The sequence below is a fragment of the Morus notabilis genome, unplaced genomic scaffold (assembly GCF_000414095.1).
Source record: "Morus notabilis unplaced genomic scaffold, ASM41409v2 Scaffold650, whole genome shotgun sequence".
Taxonomy (NCBI): Eukaryota; Viridiplantae; Streptophyta; class Magnoliopsida; order Rosales; family Moraceae; genus Morus; species Morus notabilis.
In genome coordinates this window covers 158,905-180,621 of record NW_010358427.1, presented here as the reverse complement: position 1 = coordinate 180,621, position 21,717 = coordinate 158,905, and the positions used below count along the sequence as shown (strand labels likewise).

General features: G+C 37.4%; 4 protein-coding genes and 1 non-coding gene across 5 annotated transcripts; 2 read left to right on the top strand and 3 right to left on the bottom strand.

The window, feature by feature from the left end:
* Nucleotides 1–2,652: 2,652 nt before the first annotated feature.
* LOC21392426 (heavy metal-associated isoprenylated plant protein 36) lies at nucleotides 2,653–4,164 on the bottom strand. The gene is made up of 3 exons (XM_010092501.2): nucleotides 4,033–4,164; nucleotides 3,823–3,898; nucleotides 2,653–3,722 (listed from the first exon to the last, which is right to left on the bottom strand). Exons 1-3 carry the CDS (start codon nucleotides 4,078–4,080, stop codon nucleotides 2,944–2,946), a joined length of 903 nt encoding a protein of 300 aa, XP_010090803.1. The 5' UTR covers nucleotides 4,081–4,164; the 3' UTR covers nucleotides 2,653–2,943.
* A 4,366-nt stretch (nucleotides 4,165–8,530) lies between these two features.
* LOC21392425 (dephospho-CoA kinase) lies at nucleotides 8,531–11,837 on the bottom strand. The gene is made up of 4 exons (XM_024161948.1): nucleotides 11,685–11,837; nucleotides 10,237–10,387; nucleotides 9,960–10,105; nucleotides 8,531–9,099 (listed from the first exon to the last, which is right to left on the bottom strand). Exons 2-4 carry the CDS (start codon nucleotides 10,342–10,344, stop codon nucleotides 8,649–8,651), a joined length of 705 nt encoding a protein of 234 aa, XP_024017716.1. The 5' UTR covers nucleotides 10,345–10,387; nucleotides 11,685–11,837; the 3' UTR covers nucleotides 8,531–8,648.
* A 245-nt stretch (nucleotides 11,838–12,082) lies between these two features.
* TRNAG-CCC lies at nucleotides 12,083–12,153 on the top strand. The gene has a single exon. It is a non-coding gene; the product is annotated as a tRNA-Gly (tRNA).
* Nucleotides 12,154–12,212: 59 nt separating this feature from the next.
* LOC21392422 (pentatricopeptide repeat-containing protein At5g56310) lies at nucleotides 12,213–13,864 on the top strand. Its single transcript, XM_010092497.2, has one exon. It carries the CDS (start codon nucleotides 12,328–12,330, stop codon nucleotides 13,747–13,749), a length of 1,422 nt encoding a protein of 473 aa, XP_010090799.2. The 5' UTR covers nucleotides 12,213–12,327; the 3' UTR covers nucleotides 13,750–13,864.
* A 2,955-nt stretch (nucleotides 13,865–16,819) lies between these two features.
* LOC21392421 (glutathione S-transferase F8, chloroplastic) lies at nucleotides 16,820–18,961 on the bottom strand. Its single transcript, XM_024161959.1, has 3 exons — nucleotides 18,668–18,961; nucleotides 18,515–18,563; nucleotides 16,820–17,485 (listed from the first exon to the last, which is right to left on the bottom strand). Exons 1-3 carry the CDS (start codon nucleotides 18,815–18,817, stop codon nucleotides 17,043–17,045), a joined length of 642 nt encoding a protein of 213 aa, XP_024017727.1. The 5' UTR covers nucleotides 18,818–18,961; the 3' UTR covers nucleotides 16,820–17,042.
* Between the last annotated feature and the right edge of the window lie 2,756 nt (nucleotides 18,962–21,717).

The window sequence follows — 21,717 nt, the reverse complement described above, 5'->3', positions numbered from 1 at the left end:
CGGAAGTTAAAGTGTGCACAAAACTATGGAGCTTTCCATGCTATGAATCGTGCCATCAATGTATGTTTTAAATGTTTGATTTGTCAAAATTAAAATAAAATAGAAAAATTTAATCACAACTCACAAAAGTTATACAAGTACGATGTTCAAAATAAAGTCCTATTATAAATTTTTTTTTTTTTTTTTTTTCAAATTTAAATCACCTATCCAATTTTAATGCTACATGGTGTCTAACCAACCATATTGAGCTACAATATTATTTTAAAATCTATCAACATAACCTCGTGCCGTACCTTGTCCATCAGTTATGGTTATTCTTGTTTTGTCTCTCGTCTATACTATTTGGTTTTTTGCATGGTTTGTCTATACTTTACGGTTTTTTGCATGGTTACTCAAATCTGTTAAATAATATACGAAAAAGAGAATTTTCTCATTCCTCTTGCTATTAAGCTTGAATTACTAATAACAAATACAAGAAAGAGGACCACCAAAAAAAGTATCTGAAAGAAGAATATTGTATGACCCACAAAAGTTAATTCGTCAACGACTTGGTTATAATCCCCCCTCTTCTTATCGACGGAAGACAGGAACATTCATAGTATAGAACTACCAATCGCCGACCTCAAATTGATCCTATCACATGTTAACAGGATGAACATGTTATGAGCTTCATTTTGCTTTTGCACTATAAGATTCTCTTCTCATTCTTTGCTCTTTACAAAAATGAATAGTACAACACTTACCGTCCCAATTCATTTCAATATATTTCAACATCAACAATCACACAATATCAGCTTGAATTTGTCTTTTTGGAGTATCGTTGTCGATCTCGACTCACCATATATATTTTTGTGTCTCTCCATCGAAATGATCTTATGTTCTCTCACACACGCTATATAAATTATGATCAGTGAATTACATGATTTATGGTGTTTTGGTGATCTCAGCATTGCGAAAATTTATATTTTCTTTATTGACAAAATTTTAAAGGAGACAATATATGGTCCATCTGTCATTCAAAGGCTTTTCTTTTCAAAGCTAACACGACCCAAAAGTTGCACTTAATGATTACACGTACAGAGCAACCTTGAATAGGAATTAGAAATGATCAGGACAAAACTTATTGAAGGGCACAACGTAGTTGGCCAGTACTTAAATATGAAATTCGCCCATTACGCCATTCCTTTATTTTTTCCTCTCTCTCTCTCTCTCTCTTTTCTCTTCTAGTTTTATTGGAAAAGAAGATAATTTGTATAGGTCTGGTGTGCCTTTCTAGATCCTACCGAACAACTCAAGCGGGAGGGCCCAAATAAATTATATCATATTATCATTACATATTTGCACTTAAAAGGTGCTATCCAATACACAAGAAAGTTGAAAAAAATGGTTTTTTAAAGCATCTAATTGGAATAAAAATGACGGGATTGGACTATTAATTAGTTGATGCTATACATATGTAGAGAGCTATAAAATTAAAACAGTTGGAAAAGTAGGAATAATTACAATTGTAAGTGTATCTTTGACCGGTGTCTTAGATTCTTTACCCATATATGGAGCTTTCTAGAATTTACTTGAAATGATATTCAACACTAAAAAAAAAAAAAAAAAAAAAAAATTCCTTTCTTTGAGCCTGCAGTCTCGTCTTGTTGAGCTAGGGAATGAACTTGTAAGTTTGAGGACATGATGTTTCCATTTTTGATGAAGAATATTTGGCAGCTAGATAAAGTGTAGAAATTCTCAAGATCAGGTATAATTCCTCATGGATATTCTACAATGGAAAAAAGGCAAGGTCATGAGGATCACAAATTGTTAAGCTTCATATTTATACGTACACATATACATATGCATATGCATATATTACTATTACACACACACACACACACACACACACACATATATATATATATATATATAATATCTCCTCTCTTTAATTGATCCGTATATAGCGGTCTCTATATTTACTCCCTTGCACTTAAGTTTTTTTGTTATAGTAATTAAGGACTCAAGGTAGAACAGTCTTTTTCAAGGTATATTGGTCCCCAGGCGAGAGGGTACTCGAAAAGAAAGAAAAAAGCTACAAGACCATGCAGCTTTCAATCCAAAGTGGGACACGACTAGCTTACATTCTTCAAAGAGCAGAAAAGGCAAAGGTATATAGCACATACAATATATATAAGTATTATATATATATATATATCCAAGGAGAGCTATACGTACGTTCAACCAAAGAGAGATCATGTTTTGTTGCTTTCTAAAAAGATGTCTTTAAGCATCAATAAAGGAAATTACCCCTATATATTCCTGAAAATTACTATTTGTTATTGCATTATTTATTTATTTATTTATTGATAATTTTTGTTATTGCATTATTGTCGCGTTCTCTTTCCCATATATACTTTAAGTATAAGAACTATACTTGAGTTATATGCGATTAAGAACTGCTTTCCAATATGACATGCTTTTCTTATTAAAACGAAGTGCATGTCATTTTTAAGAAAAGCAGAGAGATTTCATAAACAAAAATCTACTTTACACATCAGAGTGCGAGGAAAAGGTGCATTTTTAGGTCCTACAATCAACAAAACATTACAAGGCTATTGTCCTTCTTAAGCAAGCACAAAGTTCGTGAAAAAAAAAAAACAAAAAAAAAAAGGCTAGAAAAGACAATCCTCCATAAACCCATTAAAGAACCACCTTAATACCACGCAACCTTTTTCCTTTTTTTTTTTTTTTTTTTTTTTTAAGTTTCACACATATTTTCACACTAAAGTTGCTTCTCATCTCTCAGTAGTACAAAATCAGCCCCACTTTCCACCCACACTAGTACTACACTTTATGCTGGTAGTAATATATTCTACGTATAGCACCCTTCTCATTAATTCTTAACTAAGCACATAATTTGCAATATCCCATCGCGTCGCAATTAATAGTACTTTTAGTTTCTCACATAATTGAGCATCCAACTTCCTCATCATCGTCATCGTCGCTGTAACTGTGGACGTGATCAGGCGCCGGGTAAATCTCGTGATGAGAGTACATGTTCCCATGCATGCTCGGAGCGAAATATGAAGCACTAGGGCTTTGGTACGTCGTATTGTATTTTAGTCCGTACACTGAGGGAGGAGGAGCCGGTTGGTAATAGGTCGGTGGGTAGGGGAAAACATGCTGAACTGTTGGGCCGATATTCATGGTGGGACCCGTATCCGGTGCACCTGCCGGCAAAGGTAACCCTCCACCTGCCGCCGGAGCATCCCCTGGATTCTCGCCGCCGGCGCCTGCATTACCGGAATTCCCGCTTTGGCCTCCAGCTTTCTTCTTCTTCTTTTTCTTCTTCTTGCCAGCACCATTCCCACCACCACCCTTTTCTCCGCCGGCGTCATCGTTTTCACCGTCTTCTTTGTCGTCGCTGTCTTCGCCGCCTCCACCGCCGCTGTCTGCATCTTTTCCGCTGTCGTTTTTAGCGGCGTTGTCTGCCTTTTCGCCGTTATCAGCCGTAGCCCCATCTTGATCAACAATACTATTATCCTTGTCGCCGTCCTTCTGTTTCTGAGCACTGTTCTTCGATTTTCCAGACTTTTTCTTCTCCCCTGCGGGCTTATTCTCCGGCCAAAGCTCGGCGTGTTTCCCCGATCTCAAGAGCTTCTTTATTAGAGTCCCCGCGTCCACGTTCCCGGTGACCGTCACCTTGTGCTGCTGAGAATCAATGGTCGTCGTATAAACCCCTGAAACGCACGACATCGATCATTCAAAAAAATAGTAAAAAAACTCATGAACAATATATATATATAGTACATATATATGTGTGTGCAGTGTGTATGATACCTTCGATGTTCTGAAGAACTTTCTTGACCTTCTTCTTACAACCTTCGCAGTGAATCGAGACTTTCAACACCCATGTCTGTAAATCAAGAAACATCGTGAGAAAAGACTCGATATATGATTGTTAATAAAAACATTAGAACTTTTATAATAGATTTGCTACGTAAAAAAAATATATATATATATATATATGTATGAGAGGCTATAAAAAACCTGGTATTTTAGAGGAGCTTCCTCGGGTGGTTTATTAGAATTAGCCATGATGAGAGAAAGAAACTAAAGAAAGTGAGTGTGGTGAAGTTAGTGGAGAGATTGGTTCCTCGGTGATCTTTTCTGTTTTTTTTTTTTTTTTTCCCCCACAGGGAGGGAATAAATAAGCAAATGACATTAGGGGACTGAGAGAGTAAATTATAAGAAGACGAGGAGCTAGGAGGGTAGGAGGAATTAAAAAAGTAGGAGAGAGAAACTCAAAAGCATCTGGTCTGGATACCACGTCATCCCTCTCTCAGTGAGCCACAGCCAACATGACACATCAACTCCCATGACATGTGACCAAGTCTGGTGACCATCTAGGGTCCATGACTACCAAACTAATTAAGCTGAATTTACCAATTAAATTTAAAATTTGTGTCAAAAAAGTTAGCCATTAAGTTTGAAATTCTCTTTATTTTATTAAGTTTTGTCTTGAACTCACTTTGATTGACACTTTGCTTGCAGGCTCCTAAATCACAAACGTCTATAGGCTGCATGATTCGTAAATCAGTATACCTCATGAACAAAATTAATTAACTTCTTTATCACGCAGAAAAAAACATTATGATCTAAAACTTTGCTATAGAACTTCCCAAGATTAATCATGCATCGTCATATGCATGGTGATAAACCAAAATTGTCCCAAGAAGACAAAAGTTATGATCAGTAATTGAATCCAAACTACAATATGAGTTCAAATCCGATATATATAATACCATACAGGTAGGAATTACTTTTTGGGGCTGTTTGATTGGAGGATTGTGGAGGATTTGAACCTAAATTGTGGTTTGAATCTCGTTTAATTTTATAACATTTTAAATTTGAATTTAGGTTTAGGTTTGGGGTCCATTTGAATCTAAAACCAAAGGTTAGAACTCAACTTTACTCTCTCCCGTTAAAATTCTTGAGGTTCTAACCTAATTTACTGATCAAAACTCAACTCAAAAGTTCCACCAACTATTTTTATTCACATTTTTTAAAAGCTCATAGGTTTAATAATGTAACCAAACGTTGGTTTAAACTTTATTCTCTGTTTAGATCTTACACTACCTAAGTTTTAGTTCGAACTACAAAAAACTCAAATATAAGTTTAAATCCACACAATTCGAACCCGCGAAAAGAAACTTTTTTTTAAAAAAAAAAGGCTTTCTATGGTAACATTAGAGATATGATCAACACCACAACAAAATAAAAATATGTAAAATTAATATAATCTAATACAAATTTAACGGAATAAAACAAAACTCTATCCATATGGCATTTTTTCATGCCATATTGTCGATTTTTTTAATGAGGTGATCTGTGTAAGGAATTGTGCGTGGACAACCTAGCCAAGAAATTATTAATCTAGTTCAATAACGAAAATCAGGTATATACTTATCAAAAAAGAAAATAAGGTATATTACTGTTCATAAACTGGCCACGTCACTATGTTTTTTTTGTCTATTTATTTTTTTGAAATTTTGTGTAACATGATTTCCTCCAATCATCATTTGACAAGGAACCTTGACATTCTGATTGGGGATCATTTCAGTGATATATACTGGAGAAAAAGGAACTTTTGGGTCCCCTAGTTAATTTATCATCAGCTTTTGTAGGATCTTCAAATCTGTAGTTCGTATGTTTGATCACACGGCTGTCATGGACTCATCATGATTTTCTTTTTTAATTGACACTGATATTTTGTCTCTGGAGGACCCCAAATCTATTCCCAGAATGATTTATGGGACCCAATTAAGTCATTATCAGGAGGCTGTTTGTATTTGGCCTGGAAGATTTCATCTGGTTAGTGTAACTACAAACTAAATGGCCTTGACGAAAAACAACAAACAAAAATTGAGAAGTGTCTATTAAGTAGCGTCATGAGGAGCTATATGTAACAGAATCAAAGGCAAAAAGACAGGGACTAAGAGTGCGATTCTCTTTGGAAAACAAGCATGCAAAACAAGCGCTAGAGTTCTGGCTGATGGTTCGACTTAAAGCCTGTGCAGCAATACATAGTGCAATACAATTTCATTGCACAGAATAGGGTGCAATAATCACTCTCTAAATTTTCAGTTTTTTACAGGTTGGCGTTCTTATCTTTTACATATGCTGTTTTTTTTTTCTAATGAAAAAAAAAAAAATTGCGAGAAGGGGAGCGTTAGCATAATGCATACTATATTAAGCGTTATTAAAAGGACTACTCAAACGTAAACAGAAATGTTCTCTTAAAGTCATATTGTCAGACTCTAATCTTAGATAATTCACAACATACAAGATCTCTAGGAGATCAAATTATCGTTTTTTTTAGATAATTCACAACATATTCAAGATCTCTAGGAGATCGAATTATCGTTTTTTTTTTTTTTTTTTGGTTGTAAACTACTCCCAATATTATTTTACAATGCTTTAGAGAAGAGAAGAAGCGTAAAGTTGTGAACAAATTGAGTGAGAAAATACCATTGCAACTTCCTTGGCATTTCCCCTTTCACGTTTGGTGGGTCATATGCCTACCATATAAAAGCAAAATATTTAACACTAGATACCTAGAAGAATAAACTGTATTGGAGTATTTTCTGACATCACATTGTCACTTCCAGATCAAGTTAGAAAATCACCATGAAAAGGGGGGAAAAAATGGAGCCAATTCAGAATCAATGCGCCTGTGTACCATGAAAATGTAATGGAAGCAACCATGCATATTTCTTGTCAAGAAGTATAAGATTAATGGCCATCAATGCTGTATGGACTTTCAACAAATTTCTGATGCACATATAACACAAATGGAATTGGCCAAGTTTTTTTTTTTTTTTTGTTAGGTTGTGGTTGGTAGATTTGTGTTTTATTGGGGACAATAGCAAATGAATGCCCAAACTTAGTAGGATTTAAGATACAACTAAATCTGGGCCCTATTCAAATTCTATGCCTTTTTAATTTACAGCAAGTACTACTTCCATATATACGTGATGAGTTTTCCATTAGCAAGACATAAGGATGTTGGTTGTGAATTGATTTATTATTGAACTGAAATTCGGTACAACTTTATTACAGTTACTCTTGCAATGGATTCTTCGGTATAGGAAGGGAAGCAAGCAAGCAAAGTGGACCTGACATCTAACTAAAAGGAATTAAGAGCCCGTTTCATTCATTGATTCGAGTTTTTAATTCGAGTTTATATGTGACTTTATGTGAAAGCTTTTTACTGTAGCAAAAAAGTTAGATGTGATTGTTTCTGAGAGCTTTTTACTGCAGTAAAGCTCGAATTGGTGAAATTAACGGCGCCTAAAATGGAAAAAAAAAAAAAAAAAAAAAAAAAAAAAAAAAAAAAAAAAGAGCCAATCTAGTAAAACCTTAAATAAAAGTCTCAATTCCAAAAAATAAAAATAAAAAAAAAATCCCCTTTTTTAATGGAAGGTCAGATTCCAATTTGTTTGGAAATTGTGAAGTATGGATAGCCGCACAAAATAGATATTTGGGGATGATTGTGGAGAAAATATACTATACTAGTCTAGCCTATTAGTTGAACCATTTTTCAACATTATTGTATGTAGCTAGCTTTTTATGAATGTTGGAATTTTTCTAATGTATCTGTAAAAGTATAAAATAAAGAAATGGCATGCAAATCCTTCCTAACTTTGGTCCTAATGCGGAACAAAACAGCTTTCCATTAAAACGACGGCCGGTTGATGATATGGAGGCAACACATCTTTGCATCTTTGCATCTTTGTAGATAATTGATATATACAACATAAATGAAGAGAAGGAAAAAAGAACAAAAGATTATAGTATCATCATTAAACAATGTCAATTGGCACATTTCTTTGAAGATTATTTGAACATTAGAGATGGGATTTTATACCTTTTGCAACTGGAAAGGCTGCGTCAAATGCAGTGATAAGAGTCCCTGTATACATGTCAGTACAAGAACATCCATATCAACAAAGCAAAGCAATAATGGAGCTCGATTCACTTATCTCGCACTTTTAGGGAAGCCAATGGTTTTGAGCTGGCTTTTTCTTTAGCACTGCAGTGACTTATGATTACGCACTTGGCACTCGGGGAAAGGAAAGAACATTATCATTAAGAAACAAATTAAGATAATACAAGCCAATTAAGATATGGATCAACGAAATAAACTTTATGCATTTGCTAACAAAATCATCAAGTGGGTATATATTATTCTGAGGAGTTGCTTACATCCAGAGGGACTCTTATTAGTATTATTTATTTATTTATTTATTTTAAAGTTGAGTAGCTTGCTAGAAATAAAACAGTGGACTTCCGAGAATATGAAAGGTTGCTACTTGAGCAGAATGTCAAGCAAGCCAACAAATTAGTACCACAAAATTGCTTGATGGATTCAACTTTTACTCTCAAAATATAGTTTAGGAATTTAAAGTTATGAACCGTGATCTCAAACAGCAAAAGCAAAAGCAGAGAGAACTCGTTATTCATCGCTGCTAGCAAACACAAAATCTAACCTTTTCAACAATACCATTTCTATTCCGAAGCTCAGAACATACACTTTTTAACACGTCAACTGCAGACAGGTTGAGAAGAAAATCTCAAGCAATTGTGCGTCACTATTATAGTTGTTACAAACCGTAACTATCATAAAATGATTTACATACAGCTACTCCAATAATAATGGAAATGAGAACAGAGAACGCCCCTTGCCTGGAAAGCCAAAATTCAGTCCATGTCAAGGGCCTAGTTACCTCATGTAAGACTTTCTGAAACTCTTCTTTTAGCTCGTCCAGTGATCCAGTATTGTCAATCACTATGTCCGCTTTGCTTCTTTTCATATCTAGAGACATCTGAGCATTAATCCTGTTTCGAGCATCTTCCTCACTTGATCCGTCTCGTGCCATCAGTCGCTGAAGCTGTGTTTCAGGATCAACCCACACCACAATAATAGGCTTTGTCCACTTGTCCATCTTGGCTTCGAACAACAGAGGGATGTCGAGAACGATCACCTTTGAACCCTTCATCCATAACTTGAAAATTTGCCAAAAGATTCCAGAAGATATATAAGGAGCAAGTAGCCTGTAAGATGACAATAATCAAATTCAGAAACTTGATTCCACGTGAACTTGTTGTGGGGAAATAACACTCCGCAAATTGTTTCATAGCTTATTACCAGGAATATTCTGGCCACTTGGAGTAAAGAGTAAATAGTAAAATTTCAAAAATGGGACCTGTGTAGGTCAAAATCTGTCCAAGTATCAGAACTTCGACATAACAAACCGTACTAATTCTTTCCCCACAACGCCTCTGTTATTAGGAATGGTTTGTCGATTGTGAATCAACACACCGTGATATTGATGAATGACGAGGCAGACTCAATAATCTATATGAATATTATCTCAACTTTGAGAATATTTTTATGCCAAACGGCAAGTAATAAATTGATGTCAGTGGAGAATAAAAGTAGGATTCCATAATCTACTTAAGACAACAAGAAAAACTGAAAAACAGTTAAAATGGTGATCATTAACATAAAATTGCATGAAGTTTACAATTTACAGTAAGCAAATCGCAACATTAACAAATAACAGAATTCATTGAACTACATAAACCTTTACATGGGCAAAATTCAGGTTTTTTTTGTTGCTCAAACTCAAATTGAAAAATTATGCTCCGAACAGAGTATGAGAGAAAATAAACTATTCATACCATATATTGGATTAAACAGAAAAATAGAGATCAATCATTAATTCCCTATATGAGAAAAGGAACAAAATTCAAAACTGGCGGAGGTACAACAGGAACGCAACTTCTAAGTCTAGGCCAATCTAGTTCTGCATCAAAAAGAGAAAATTCATGTGCAACAAAATGCCCAAAATGCCTTCAGAATATATTTCATGTGCAACAAAATGCCCAAAATGCCTTCAGTATATGCTCACCGGTTGAGAAGTTGACGCTTCCCTGGATCAGAAAACACAATTTGGCCAAGCTTAGGCCTATCCACTTCTCCATCTGCTTGCAAAATTTCCTCTCCAAATGTAGCCACCACCTTTTTCCAGCCACCAGTGCCTTTCTTCAGCACATCCTGGAATGCAAAATGGTGGTGAGAAATTCTAAAATTGTGCTAATTTCTGCGAATTAAGCAACCAATTCTGCCAAAAGAAAAATTATAGCTTGATGAAATGGAAAGAGAAATTGGGAAAAGGAGAAGCGTACGCGAGCGACAATATCGGCATCGACAACTGGAACGCCGTGGGCTTTGAAAAGACCGGAGACGGTGCTCTTGCCCGATGCAATTCCACCGGTCAGTCCCACGATTCTCATTCTTCTTCTTCTTCTTCTTCTTCTTCAATTAGATTTTCGTGCTCTGTTAGAGGATTTTGGAAAATTACAAGAGAGAGAATATCATCAATCAAAAGTGAGTGAGTGGCTTCCAAGTATTGGCCAATTTGCTAAACAATGAGTATGGTTGGAGTGGCTAACTATTTCATTTTCTGTATTATAACTAAAAAAGCTAAAAATCATCATGCATTTTAACTAAAAACATGAAATAGCTAGCACGATTGGAGTGTCTGATATATAGATCTGCAAATTTTTTGCCACAATATTTATATGGATAGATCAATCGATCTCTCGATTGCATAACTGTGCATCTTGGACACGGGAAAAGAAAAGGAAAAATTCCATTTTGATACTTTATGTTATATTGAATATAAGTTTGGTACTCTGTGTTATGGGATTTTCCCAAGACGATCTAAGATTACCATACGTGTCAAGGCCGAGGCCGGGGCGTGCAAAGGATCGATGCCCACCTCGATCGAGGGAGCGATTGAACCTCTGGTGCCCCCAGCTAAGAATGGAACGGAAGACGACGGAGGAAAAGGCGGAGCACCTCTCAGAAGTTGATGTTTGGAAAATCGCACAAACAATTTTGATAATTTCATGTGGATACCTTAACATTTCAAAAATTCTTTTTTGGTACCCTAAGACTTTTTTTGGGATGTAAAATGTGAAATGTACCTTTCTCATTAGAAACAAAATTTTTTTAAAACATACTTAAGAAATGCTTTAAATATAGGGAGGTTTTCCGGTACATCAACATATTAGTAGGTTCGTCAGATACGCATAAAATCACATAAAAATTAAAAAGTAATATGACCTACCCATACACGGACCGTAGAATCTCTCTTAAATATATTAAAACTACGAAAATCTAAAAAATCTCTCTTTCTCTCTCTCTTCCTTCCTCCAAAATTTACAGATCAGTTGTCCATCAAAACCCAGATATGAAGAAATTCAATCTAAAAGAACCCAGATCGTCTGCAAACAAGTGCAGAACAAATAAACCCAGATCAAAGTTACTTCTTCACCAAATCTATAAGCAGTATCATATATACCAACCAAATAAAATATACAAAGAACATTTATAAAAGAAACTCAAATAATCTGTTTAAAGAAAAAGAAATGCAGAACAAACAATCAGCTTTCTTCTCCACCAAATCTGTAATCATCACTCAACGAACTCCTACCCATTTCCATCCACTCAAAAGAATAACTAAACAGTAAACTTTCACAACAAACATCGGCAAAATCCAAGTCGAAACACTAATCAAAAGCTCAATCAATAAACGAATCCAAATAAGGAGTCAAAGCAAGATCTTTACCGTGATAGGCGAACTGGTATTTGCGATGGCGGCTGGGTCGAGACGGGCATGGGTCGCGACGAGGTTAGTCTCGCGGGGGCAGAGAGGAAGCAGAGCGCGATGGTGTGGGCCGCGCGGGTGGGGGTCGTGCCCGCCGGTGGCTGCGTCGTCGAGGCTAGGCCCCCCCGGGGGGGGGGGTCGTCCCCGCCGGTGGCTGCGTCGTCGAGGCTAGGCTCGCCGGAGAGAGAGGGGGGCTGGCTCGCAATAGGGGGAGAGAGAGGTGGCTGGCTCGCCGGGGCTGGGACTGGCCGACTGAGAGAGAGAAGAGAGAGAGGAAGTGACAGAAAGGAGACGAAAAATATAATGCATTATGGTTACAAATTTAGTAATATAAATTTAGATCCGCCAACTGCATGGAAGCGCATCTGGTGTAGTGGTATCATAGTACCCTCCCACGGTACTGACCGGGGTTCGATTCCCCGGATGCGCATTTTATAGTTTTTGTTTACCTTCTTTTGTTTTTTTTGGTAGCAGAGTTCTTGCTTTCTATAGTTTCTCACGGACAATCGGTAACTGGACGAGCTGACCAGTCTCCAAACGAAACATTCGCCTTCCCATCTCCCCACTCCCAACGCCAAACAAACAAACAGTGGATAAATCACATATGGCACCAGTTCCACTCCCCCATCTCAACAACACCACAACCAGAATCCTCTCCCTCCTAAACACCTCCACTTCTCTCCCCCACCTCCGCCAAATCCAAGCCCAACTCATCCTCCACAACCTCCTAAACGACACCACAATCGCCCACCACGTAATAATCAACGCCTCCCATTCTCCACTCCTCTTAAACGACATTGCCCACATCCTTTTCTCCACCCAACTCCGACGACCCCACGTCTTCACTTGCAACTCCCTCATCAGAGCCTTCTCCCACTCCCAAGCCTGTCATCATATCCCTCTCTCCATTTACATCCGCATGCAAAAAACCAACGTCCTTCCCAACAACTACACCTTCCCTTTTCTCCTCAAGTCCTTGTCCGACTCCCGCGAGTTGAAACACGCCCAATGCGTGCACACCCATGTCGTCAAACTTGGACATCTCGGCGATATCTACGTGAGAAACTCGCTGCTTGACGTGTATGCGTCCTGCGGCCACGTGGGTTCGTGCCGCAAGGTGTTTGACGAAATGCCATATAGAGATGTTGTGTCGTGGACGGTTTTGATCATGGGGTATAGGAATTGTGGGAGGTACGAGGACGCGCTGGTTGTTTTTGAGCGGATGCAGTACGCTGGTGTGGTGCCAAATCGCGTGACTATGGTGAATGCGCTGGCTGCGTGCGCGAACTCGGGGGCGCTTGAGATGGGAGTTTGGATACATGACTTTGTGAGGAGAGAAGGATTGGAGTTGGACGTGAGGTTGGGGACTTCTTTGATCGATATGTATGGGAAATGCGGGAGAATAGAAGAGGGCTTGGCGGTTTTTAGAAGCATGAAGGAGAGAAATTCGTTTACGTGGAATGCGGTTATTCAAGGGCTAGCTCTTGCTAAAAGTGGGAAAGAGGCTGTGTGGTGGTTTAACAGAATGGAGCAAGAAGGGTTTAGAGCGGATGAAGTAACCTTGGTGGCAGTGTTGTGTGCTTGTAGTCATTCGGGCATAGTAGATGTGGGAAGACAGATATTTGATGCCTTGGTCGATGGGAAATATGGATTTTCACCTAGTGTCAAACATTATGCTTGCATGGTTGACATCTTAACGCGGGCTGGGTGCCTTGAAGAAGCTTTCAAATGCGTGAAAGTAATGCCTCACGAGCCTACAAAAACTATATGGGGTTCACTGCTGGCTGGTGGTAGAGCTCATGGGAACTTGGACTTAAGCGAGTTTGCTGCTTGGAAGCTTATTGAGCTAGAACCGGAAAATGCTGCTTACCATGTAATGCTCTCCAATATGTATGCAGAAATGGGAAGATGGGATGATGTTGAGAAAGTCAGAGGGATGATGAAAGACAGAGGCCTTAAGAAAGATTTGGGTTGTAGTTCTGTGGAACTTGAACCCAATGAATCAGTTTATCAATTTGTAGCATAGCCATTACCTTTACATTTGTGCTTAGAGGAGGTTAGTCCGTTTCTTTAATCGGGATGTGTATAGTGTTGAATCGCAGATTTAAATGTTTAAATACGATGTGTATGAATCTTATACTGTTGTGGGGTATGTTTGTTTCTAGACCCTTGATTGATAGGATTGCTCCGTTATGCGACAGATTGTTCGCAGCAAAATTAGTCATGTTATTTCATCAATGTTCATCTTCAAAAATTAAGGCAGAGGCCCTCTCAACTACAGAAAGGGATAGTTATTATCAGCTTTGGAGAATGCATAGCTCCTCGTGAACAACTTGTGCCAGTTAGTTCTGCTGAAAGGTATACATGTCATGATTTTGATTGGCCTATGAGAATTACCTCTGCCGTGAGTTTCATTATTGCAGGTGAAACATACTACATATTAAAGTTTGCAGCAAGAACTTGAGGATAGGGTTGATGCTTTAGTAATAATTTTGTCCTTCAAATTAGCTGAAAAGTATTTGATAATGTTCCAGATATTTTTCCCTGTCTCAGCTTTTGATGTTGGACATTAGACAGCTATCTGATAACTTTGATTTAAGGAATAGTCACTTCTTGCCCAGTATTTTGATAATCGACCAGCATATAAGTACTGTATGAACAAACATATTGACGTAGAACCAGAAAGAGAAGATGAGAGAAGAGGGGGAAAGAGGAGAAAAGAGAAGAAATAAGCAGAAAAATGGGGAGATTGAGAAACAAGGAGTCGAGAGAGAGAATACTGTGTTTCTTATTCATTCAAGTCTGAATTCTAGAGTACCAAAGCAGCCAATTTATAGGCTGGTTACATGACTAAAACAGGAATGTAAATATTCTAAATTAAATAAATAAAAACATAATCAGAAATCAAATCATCAATCATCCCAATTAATTCATCAATCAATCATATTCCATTCTCCAATCAACCCCAATCAAATCTCCAATGAAGCCCAATTTATTTCTATATCATTTTCTAAAATATGTCTGCATCTTCTTTGATATGTGTCCGCATCACATATAGAATTCTTACTGGTAATTTAGGAACTTTTCAAAACAGATTCAAAAAGTACTTTGTCGGTTGGAATCATATAACTGTGCCATTGCTCCTCTCATGGTTTCAAGTATATTATGCGGTGCATATAGGATTGGCGGACTTTAGCTGATGATCTTATTGAATGAATTGCAGAAAGCGTGAATCTTGGCACTGGAGATGGATGTCAAACACAAAATATCTAACTTCCATCGATCATTGAAGACAAACATTTGACTAGCTATGTTTTAGCCACCACATAAAGTCTGGTTTTCATGGCAGTCAGAACCTCAGACCAAGCAGGCCTTGCCATAACTTCAGCTGCCTGAGCATTGACAGGAGGGCAGGACTTCAACAGCTGTGTTCCCATCAAGTAGTGTAACGAGGGATTTAAGAAGATCTGTTAAGCTGAAGCAGTCTCCTGCCAAGTATTTTGACTTAGCCAGTCGACTCTCGTATACACCAAGAATCCATCCTAACTTGGTGCACTTTCCTCCTCCACCGCAAGTTCTGAGCTTCCCATGCCAAGAATTGGCTTTAAGACTTATTCTGAGGTCAGTCTAACCGCCACTGGATTGAACTGATGACTCCACTTCTGACCAGACTAACAAGATTGCTGCTTCTTTGAGTTGTATTACAATAGCTCAGTTCCCTCCTTAGCATACTCGTTGGCTTTTTGTTGTGAAATTGCCCTTGATTCTGCACATGAGAAGGTGTACATATCATAATAAACCGGGTCAAAGTAGGTTAATTCATGTGAAACTGATAGTTGAGACTTGAGAGATAAGTAAAAACTTTGTCAAAGTGCTTTAAAATCTCTGTACTCAAAAACTGGTATTAGACCAAATAGCTGCACCAAGCCACCAACCAAAACACGTGGGATTGGTTTTGGGAAGGTCTTGAAAACTTAAAAAGTATCCCTGGCATAGTTACATTCATAAAAATATTGGATTCCCTTCTATGTATGTGTTTGCAGGAATGTACTAGAAATTGGGCTATTAATCCTAAAGACAAGCCATAACTCGAATTTGGTGGGAAAAAGATTAACACTGGATTTTCCAAGGAAAATATTGAGAAAATTAGCTTAGCTCTTTCTTTCTTTCTTTCATTATTTTCCCCCCTTTTGGCTAGGAGGATTACAAGCTCTCTTACTTAAAAACACAGCATATTTATTTATCCCGATGGAGTTAAAATCTCATTTTTCACATAAAGTGAGTCCCGTTAAATAGGTGAGACCTATCATTATGAGGTTTTATTCCTATCGGGATAAATATCATTTTTCAAAAACATCATTTTCCATTCTTATAATTGGGACCGGCTCTTTTACCTTTGTCCACTATTTGGTTTGGCTCTTTAAGAGTGTTTTTTTTGAAAATTGCGTATTACATGGTGCATTGTCAAAGCTTCCAATCAATAGTCCATTCAATTAAGAAAATGTTAGTCAAATGACAAAAAAGCAAATATGAGATGGAAAATAAAGAAAATGATGATGCTTGCACTAATCCATTTCCGAGTAATAAGTTGACTATGAAGTGGAAAAAGTAATTCTATAGATGACGTTCACTCCAAGAAAGGGATCATAAGTCATCACATTTTATAAAAACTTTTCCTGCCTGATCAAATAAGTACGGTTAAATCAAGCCTCTTTTCGATATGATTGGTTCCTCATTAACAAACTTGATCTGGAATTTGTTTAAACTAGACAAATATTTAAACAATTGATCCTTTGCCCTATTCACCACATGCAATGTTCACAAATTTACTATTAGGCCCTGTTCCTTACTTCTTGACAGCAAAAAGATGACCCAGTATCTTCAAGGAGCTTGTCTACACTTGCAAATTGCTAAAAAATAAGAAAATACAATACGTCTACGCATATTATACTTTTAATTATTATGTGTATGACTTTGAATCCCTCTGGTTTGTTGGTTCTACTCTCATTCCATGGCCTTTTGAATCGCTACCTGTTCTCATCATTGCAGTTGAAATTGAAGACCCCAAAAAAAAAAGGAAAAAAGGAACAAACATGGAAAGAAAGTTCCGATTCATAGATAGAAATAGGGACAATCATGGAACACCCAAACTGGCGACAATAACACAACACGACCAATCAAAAGCATATCAATAACCAAATCACTGATAAGAGATGGATCATGACAAACTCAAACAACACTGCCCGTTTGAAAACAGGCTTATTGAGAATCAACCAAACACCATAGGTCCCTACAATACTAGCACAATGCAGCACATTCTCAGCCTCTCAGGGCAAGGACCTTGGACCAAGCCGGCCTGGCCGTGATATCGGCCGCCCAGGCCTGGACATGTGGACGGCTCTCGAAGACCACCTTGGAACTTGTGCCCAACAAGAGTGTTGTATTGGGAAGGTGGTGCAAATCAGCCAAGGTGAAGGAGTCACCGGCCAAGTATTTGGCCTTGGACAGCCTGTTCTCGTACACATCAAGAACCTTTCCGAGCTTCGCCTCGTTCTCCTCCACCGCGGCCGGGTCGGTAGGAATTTTGAACAACGGCTTGAAGACCAACTCCCACACCAGTTTTGAAGCCACTGGCTCGAACTGATGAGCCTCCACTTCCAGCCAAACATACAAAGCGGCCTTCTTCTCTTTCTCGGAGTGAACTAGTTGTGTTCCCTTGTCTGCATATTCTTCGGCTATGAACTTCGTGATTGCCCTTGATTCTGCATTTGCAAAAAGTGGTCTTGTATTTAGGGAAAGAAGTTTTGTTGTAGCAATATACATTCATCCAATGAAATAGTACCCATAGAACAAATGAAATAGTGCCATAGAACAAATGAAATAGTACCATAGAACAAACAATACGTATAACTTTATAATATATTACATTGTTTTAAACCATAGATTTCATCAAATCATCGGATTGTAAATATCAAACGCAATATTATTGGTATCCTAATGTTCATAAGTATATAAATAAATAAACAAACAAATAAGGGAAAATTTTAAACCTTATTATTTTCATCAGATTCGGTTCTATTCACACAATATTTGCTTTTTTTTATTTTTTAAAAAAGAGGAAATGCATTAAAGGAAAAACTGATAAACATTATCCGCTGACCCGTAAAACGCATACTTGAGACCCGACGACAGGAACTACCTCTGCATACTACAAACGAGCACACTAAAAACTCTACAGAAAAAAAATAAAAACCCCCTCCCAAACAAATAAGAATCCGGAGGGACACATCATAAACCCCACTTATGGAGACATCTACGCAGCCTAAAACAGATTCTAACTAGATCAAAACCACCCTATGAATGGACATACACCCGCCTCATGCCGGATACTAAAAACTAGAGACCACCACCCTTATTACAACGTGAGGGCGAACAAACGTCGCTTTTATTAAAAAAAAAAAAAAAGGTAATAAACACAAAACCGGATAACAATCGCCGCCGGGATCCGCAGACACGGGATCCCTCAACGCCAGCCACCCAGAGTCCTCATCACCCAACTCCAGCCACCAACCACAGGAGCCATCACAGCCCCACCACGGCCAAACCCACGCCAAGGCCCTCAGACCACCCTCCCATAGCGGCACGAACCCAACCACCACTTCGGTCGGGCCCCTCAACGCCGGCAGAGGGCGGACGACGGCGGAGACCACCGTTCTGTATCTTCTTCTTGAAAAAATAACATGATATTTTAGATCAGCGGCTATAAACCAAAAAAAGAGTCAGAAGTTTACCAAAGAGCTTCAAATCTCCAATCTCAACAGCTGGAACCTGACCAAATGGCTGCACCAAAACCGAGGACATTAAAGATACGAAATCGATCAAAAAAAGAAGAAGATAATTGAGAAAAATATCTCCTTTTATAAACTTCTTATAATTGCGCTTACGTTCTTGGAAATGTAAGGTTCCTGTTTGTGAGCGCCGGTTGAGAGGTCGACAGTGACGAACTCGAAGTCTAAGTCTTTCTCGTAAAGGGTGGCCAGAGCTCTTTGCGTGGCGGTCGAGAGTGGGCTTCCGTGGACCTTGATTGCCGCCATGACTGAGTATCGTCCAACTTGTGAGTTTTAGCAACAAGGAGGAATAATGAAAAATGAACCAACTTTGAGATCGATTTTGGAGCAAAAGTGAGATACAACTATAGAAGGGGCTCCCCAAGACTTTTTGTGAAGACTAGAAATCTCTAGAACCAATAATAAATAGAAAAATGTGAACAGTGGATTTCCATGTGCTATCTCATTCTCGTTCCACGTGGTGCGTCGTCGGTGGACAATAATTTCAAAAGTCGAGGAAAACGTGGGCAGTTCAGACTTCAACTTGATGTCGATTCCTATAAAATTAAAACAGTAGTTGTCTAGTAACGTGTGCGGCCCACTACTTTGTTTTACTGTCTGAATGACATATGGGTTGTGATTAATGCAGTGAAATTTTAATTTTTAATTTTAGATTTTTATAGTAAAAATTTTTTAAAAAATATTATATTTAATTTTTTTATTATAATAAAAAATTTTTTAAAAATATCACATCTTAATTTGAATTGAAAACTCAAATATGTGAAGTAAACAAGACTTAAAGTAATAAAAGTTTAAGGATTAATTTTATAAATGTCCACGTACAGGTAATCTGGGTAGAGATACGACGATACAATTCAAAATTCACACGAAATTAATGGATTTGGATTTATCATAAATAAATACGGGTTAAAATCAGGTTAAACCCGTGAAATACGATTAAATAACGTGTTATTTTCAAGTTTACCCACCAACCTGTAATTGACCCGCCATAACCCATTAATTAAACGTGTCATATTTGGGTAACACAAATACACAACTCGTTTATTACTCATTTTATAAACAAGTTTAAAAATAAGTTCAGAAATAGGTTAACACGACCCATTTATCACTTATTTTATAAACATGTTCAAAAATTGGTTTAGAAATAGGTTAACACAACCCATTTATTACCCATTTTATAAACGGATTGACAGGTAATCAACGGGTTGACACGACATGTTTATGACCTATTTAATAAACGGGTTATTCGTATCGTGTCGTATCAACCCGCTAATATACAGATCGTATTTGGGTTTTATATTTTGACATAAGTAATAAACGGATCGTGTTCGTGTCAAACCTATTCGTATCAATTAAGGGAGTCAATACAACACGAACACGACCCGCCAACATAAATTGCTATCCCTACACATATATCATTTTAATATGTCCCTTAATTTTTTAAAATAGCTCATAACACCTCTCAATTCACAATTCATACAAAATGGTTCAAATAACTCTCTTCATCCACTCTATTTATAAAGCTAACGAAAGTACCTACGTGGCAATTAAAAAAAGATTTGAAAAATACATAATATGACTTTTATACTCTTTTAATTTAAATATAATAAGAAAACATAAAATTTGAAAATAAAAAGAGAAAATTAAGTTTGATGAAACTTTTTTATTCACTTGTATTAAAAATTGACCAATATTTTTACGTTTTAGTTAAATGTCTATTTTATTAAAATGAGATTTTTCTTATTCATATTCTACTCATAACTTTATTGTCGAAGCCAATAAAAATGAACAATCTTCATACTAGAGCCATTGAAGATGAGCAGTGTCGATATGTTTTCATCTATTTTTGTCTTGTTTGAGTTTATCAATAATTCAAATTTACAACAGTTAGGCCCCGTTCATTTCGCTGATTCGAGTTTAGAATTTGAGTTTTTCTACAGTAAAAAGCTCTCACAAACAATCACATCTAACTTTTTTGCTACAGTAAAAAGCTCTCACATAAAATCACATCTCAACTCGCATTCTAAACTCGAATCAGCGAAGTGAACGGGGCCTTATTGTCATCTACTTGAGAGAAGACCATTAAATGGGTTAATTTTGCTCAATTTTCTTTTTTTTTAAATGAAATCTCTTAAACCAACCAACCTAAGGAGATTTGGGTTTCATCCACCATGGCCCCTCGTGGTCTAATTGGACTTCTCTGACAGCATAAGATATGGACTTCAGCGCGGTGTTGGAAGGTTCGGCGATCTAGTCTTCATACTACGAGTTGGGTTCATTGACAATTGTAGCACCCTCAGCTGTTCACGAAGGTCTCAGATATGATAATAGGACGCTATCATCATCAGTGAATACGACAATTGGTTAAGACTCGGTGACGAGATGAGTAGAGATGAGAGAGGAAAAATCTAATTTCGACGATGCCGAAGCAGCGACAACGACTCTAGTCGTCGAGATGGGAGATTGGTTGCTGAATTGAGGGGTGGGGTGAGTCGAGGGGGTGGTTGTGAGGTGGGTTGGGTCGCTGGTAGGGGATAGTGGTGGTGCCATCGGGGAAGGGGAGGGGGTGAACGGCTATAACGTAGTTGAGTTTTTTTTTTTTAAAATTTACAAATCTATTAATATTATAGACAAAATTGGATGGAGGGAGCATTTTAAACCATTTTCTATATCTTAGTGAGTGTTTTCAATCGTTTTAAAAAATCAAAGGGCGTTTTGAATTAAGATACATAATTCAGGGATAATTATAAAAATAATCTAAGTTATAATTTAGAGATAATTTGATGACACTATAATAAGGATATGAAAATCATACGCTCCCTTATGGGCCTATTTGTTAGCATTTTTGTTTTCATTTCTCACATTTTTCGAAGCAAAAAATTGAAAACAGAAATGAAAAATGTGTTTGGTGGAATTTGTGTTAGAAAACAAAAACAAAAATGTTTTTGTCTTTTTGTGAAAAACTGAAAACGAAAAAAATCTGTTTTCATTTTCACGTTTTCATTTTCAGCTGAAAACGGATTTTAGTTTTTTTTTTTTTTCTTTTCTTCTCTCTCTTCTCCAGCCGAAGAAGAGGCGGGAGATCCGGCGAACACCCACCGTCGCTCCTCTCCGACTGGCCCACCACCGTCTTCTCTGACTGCCCA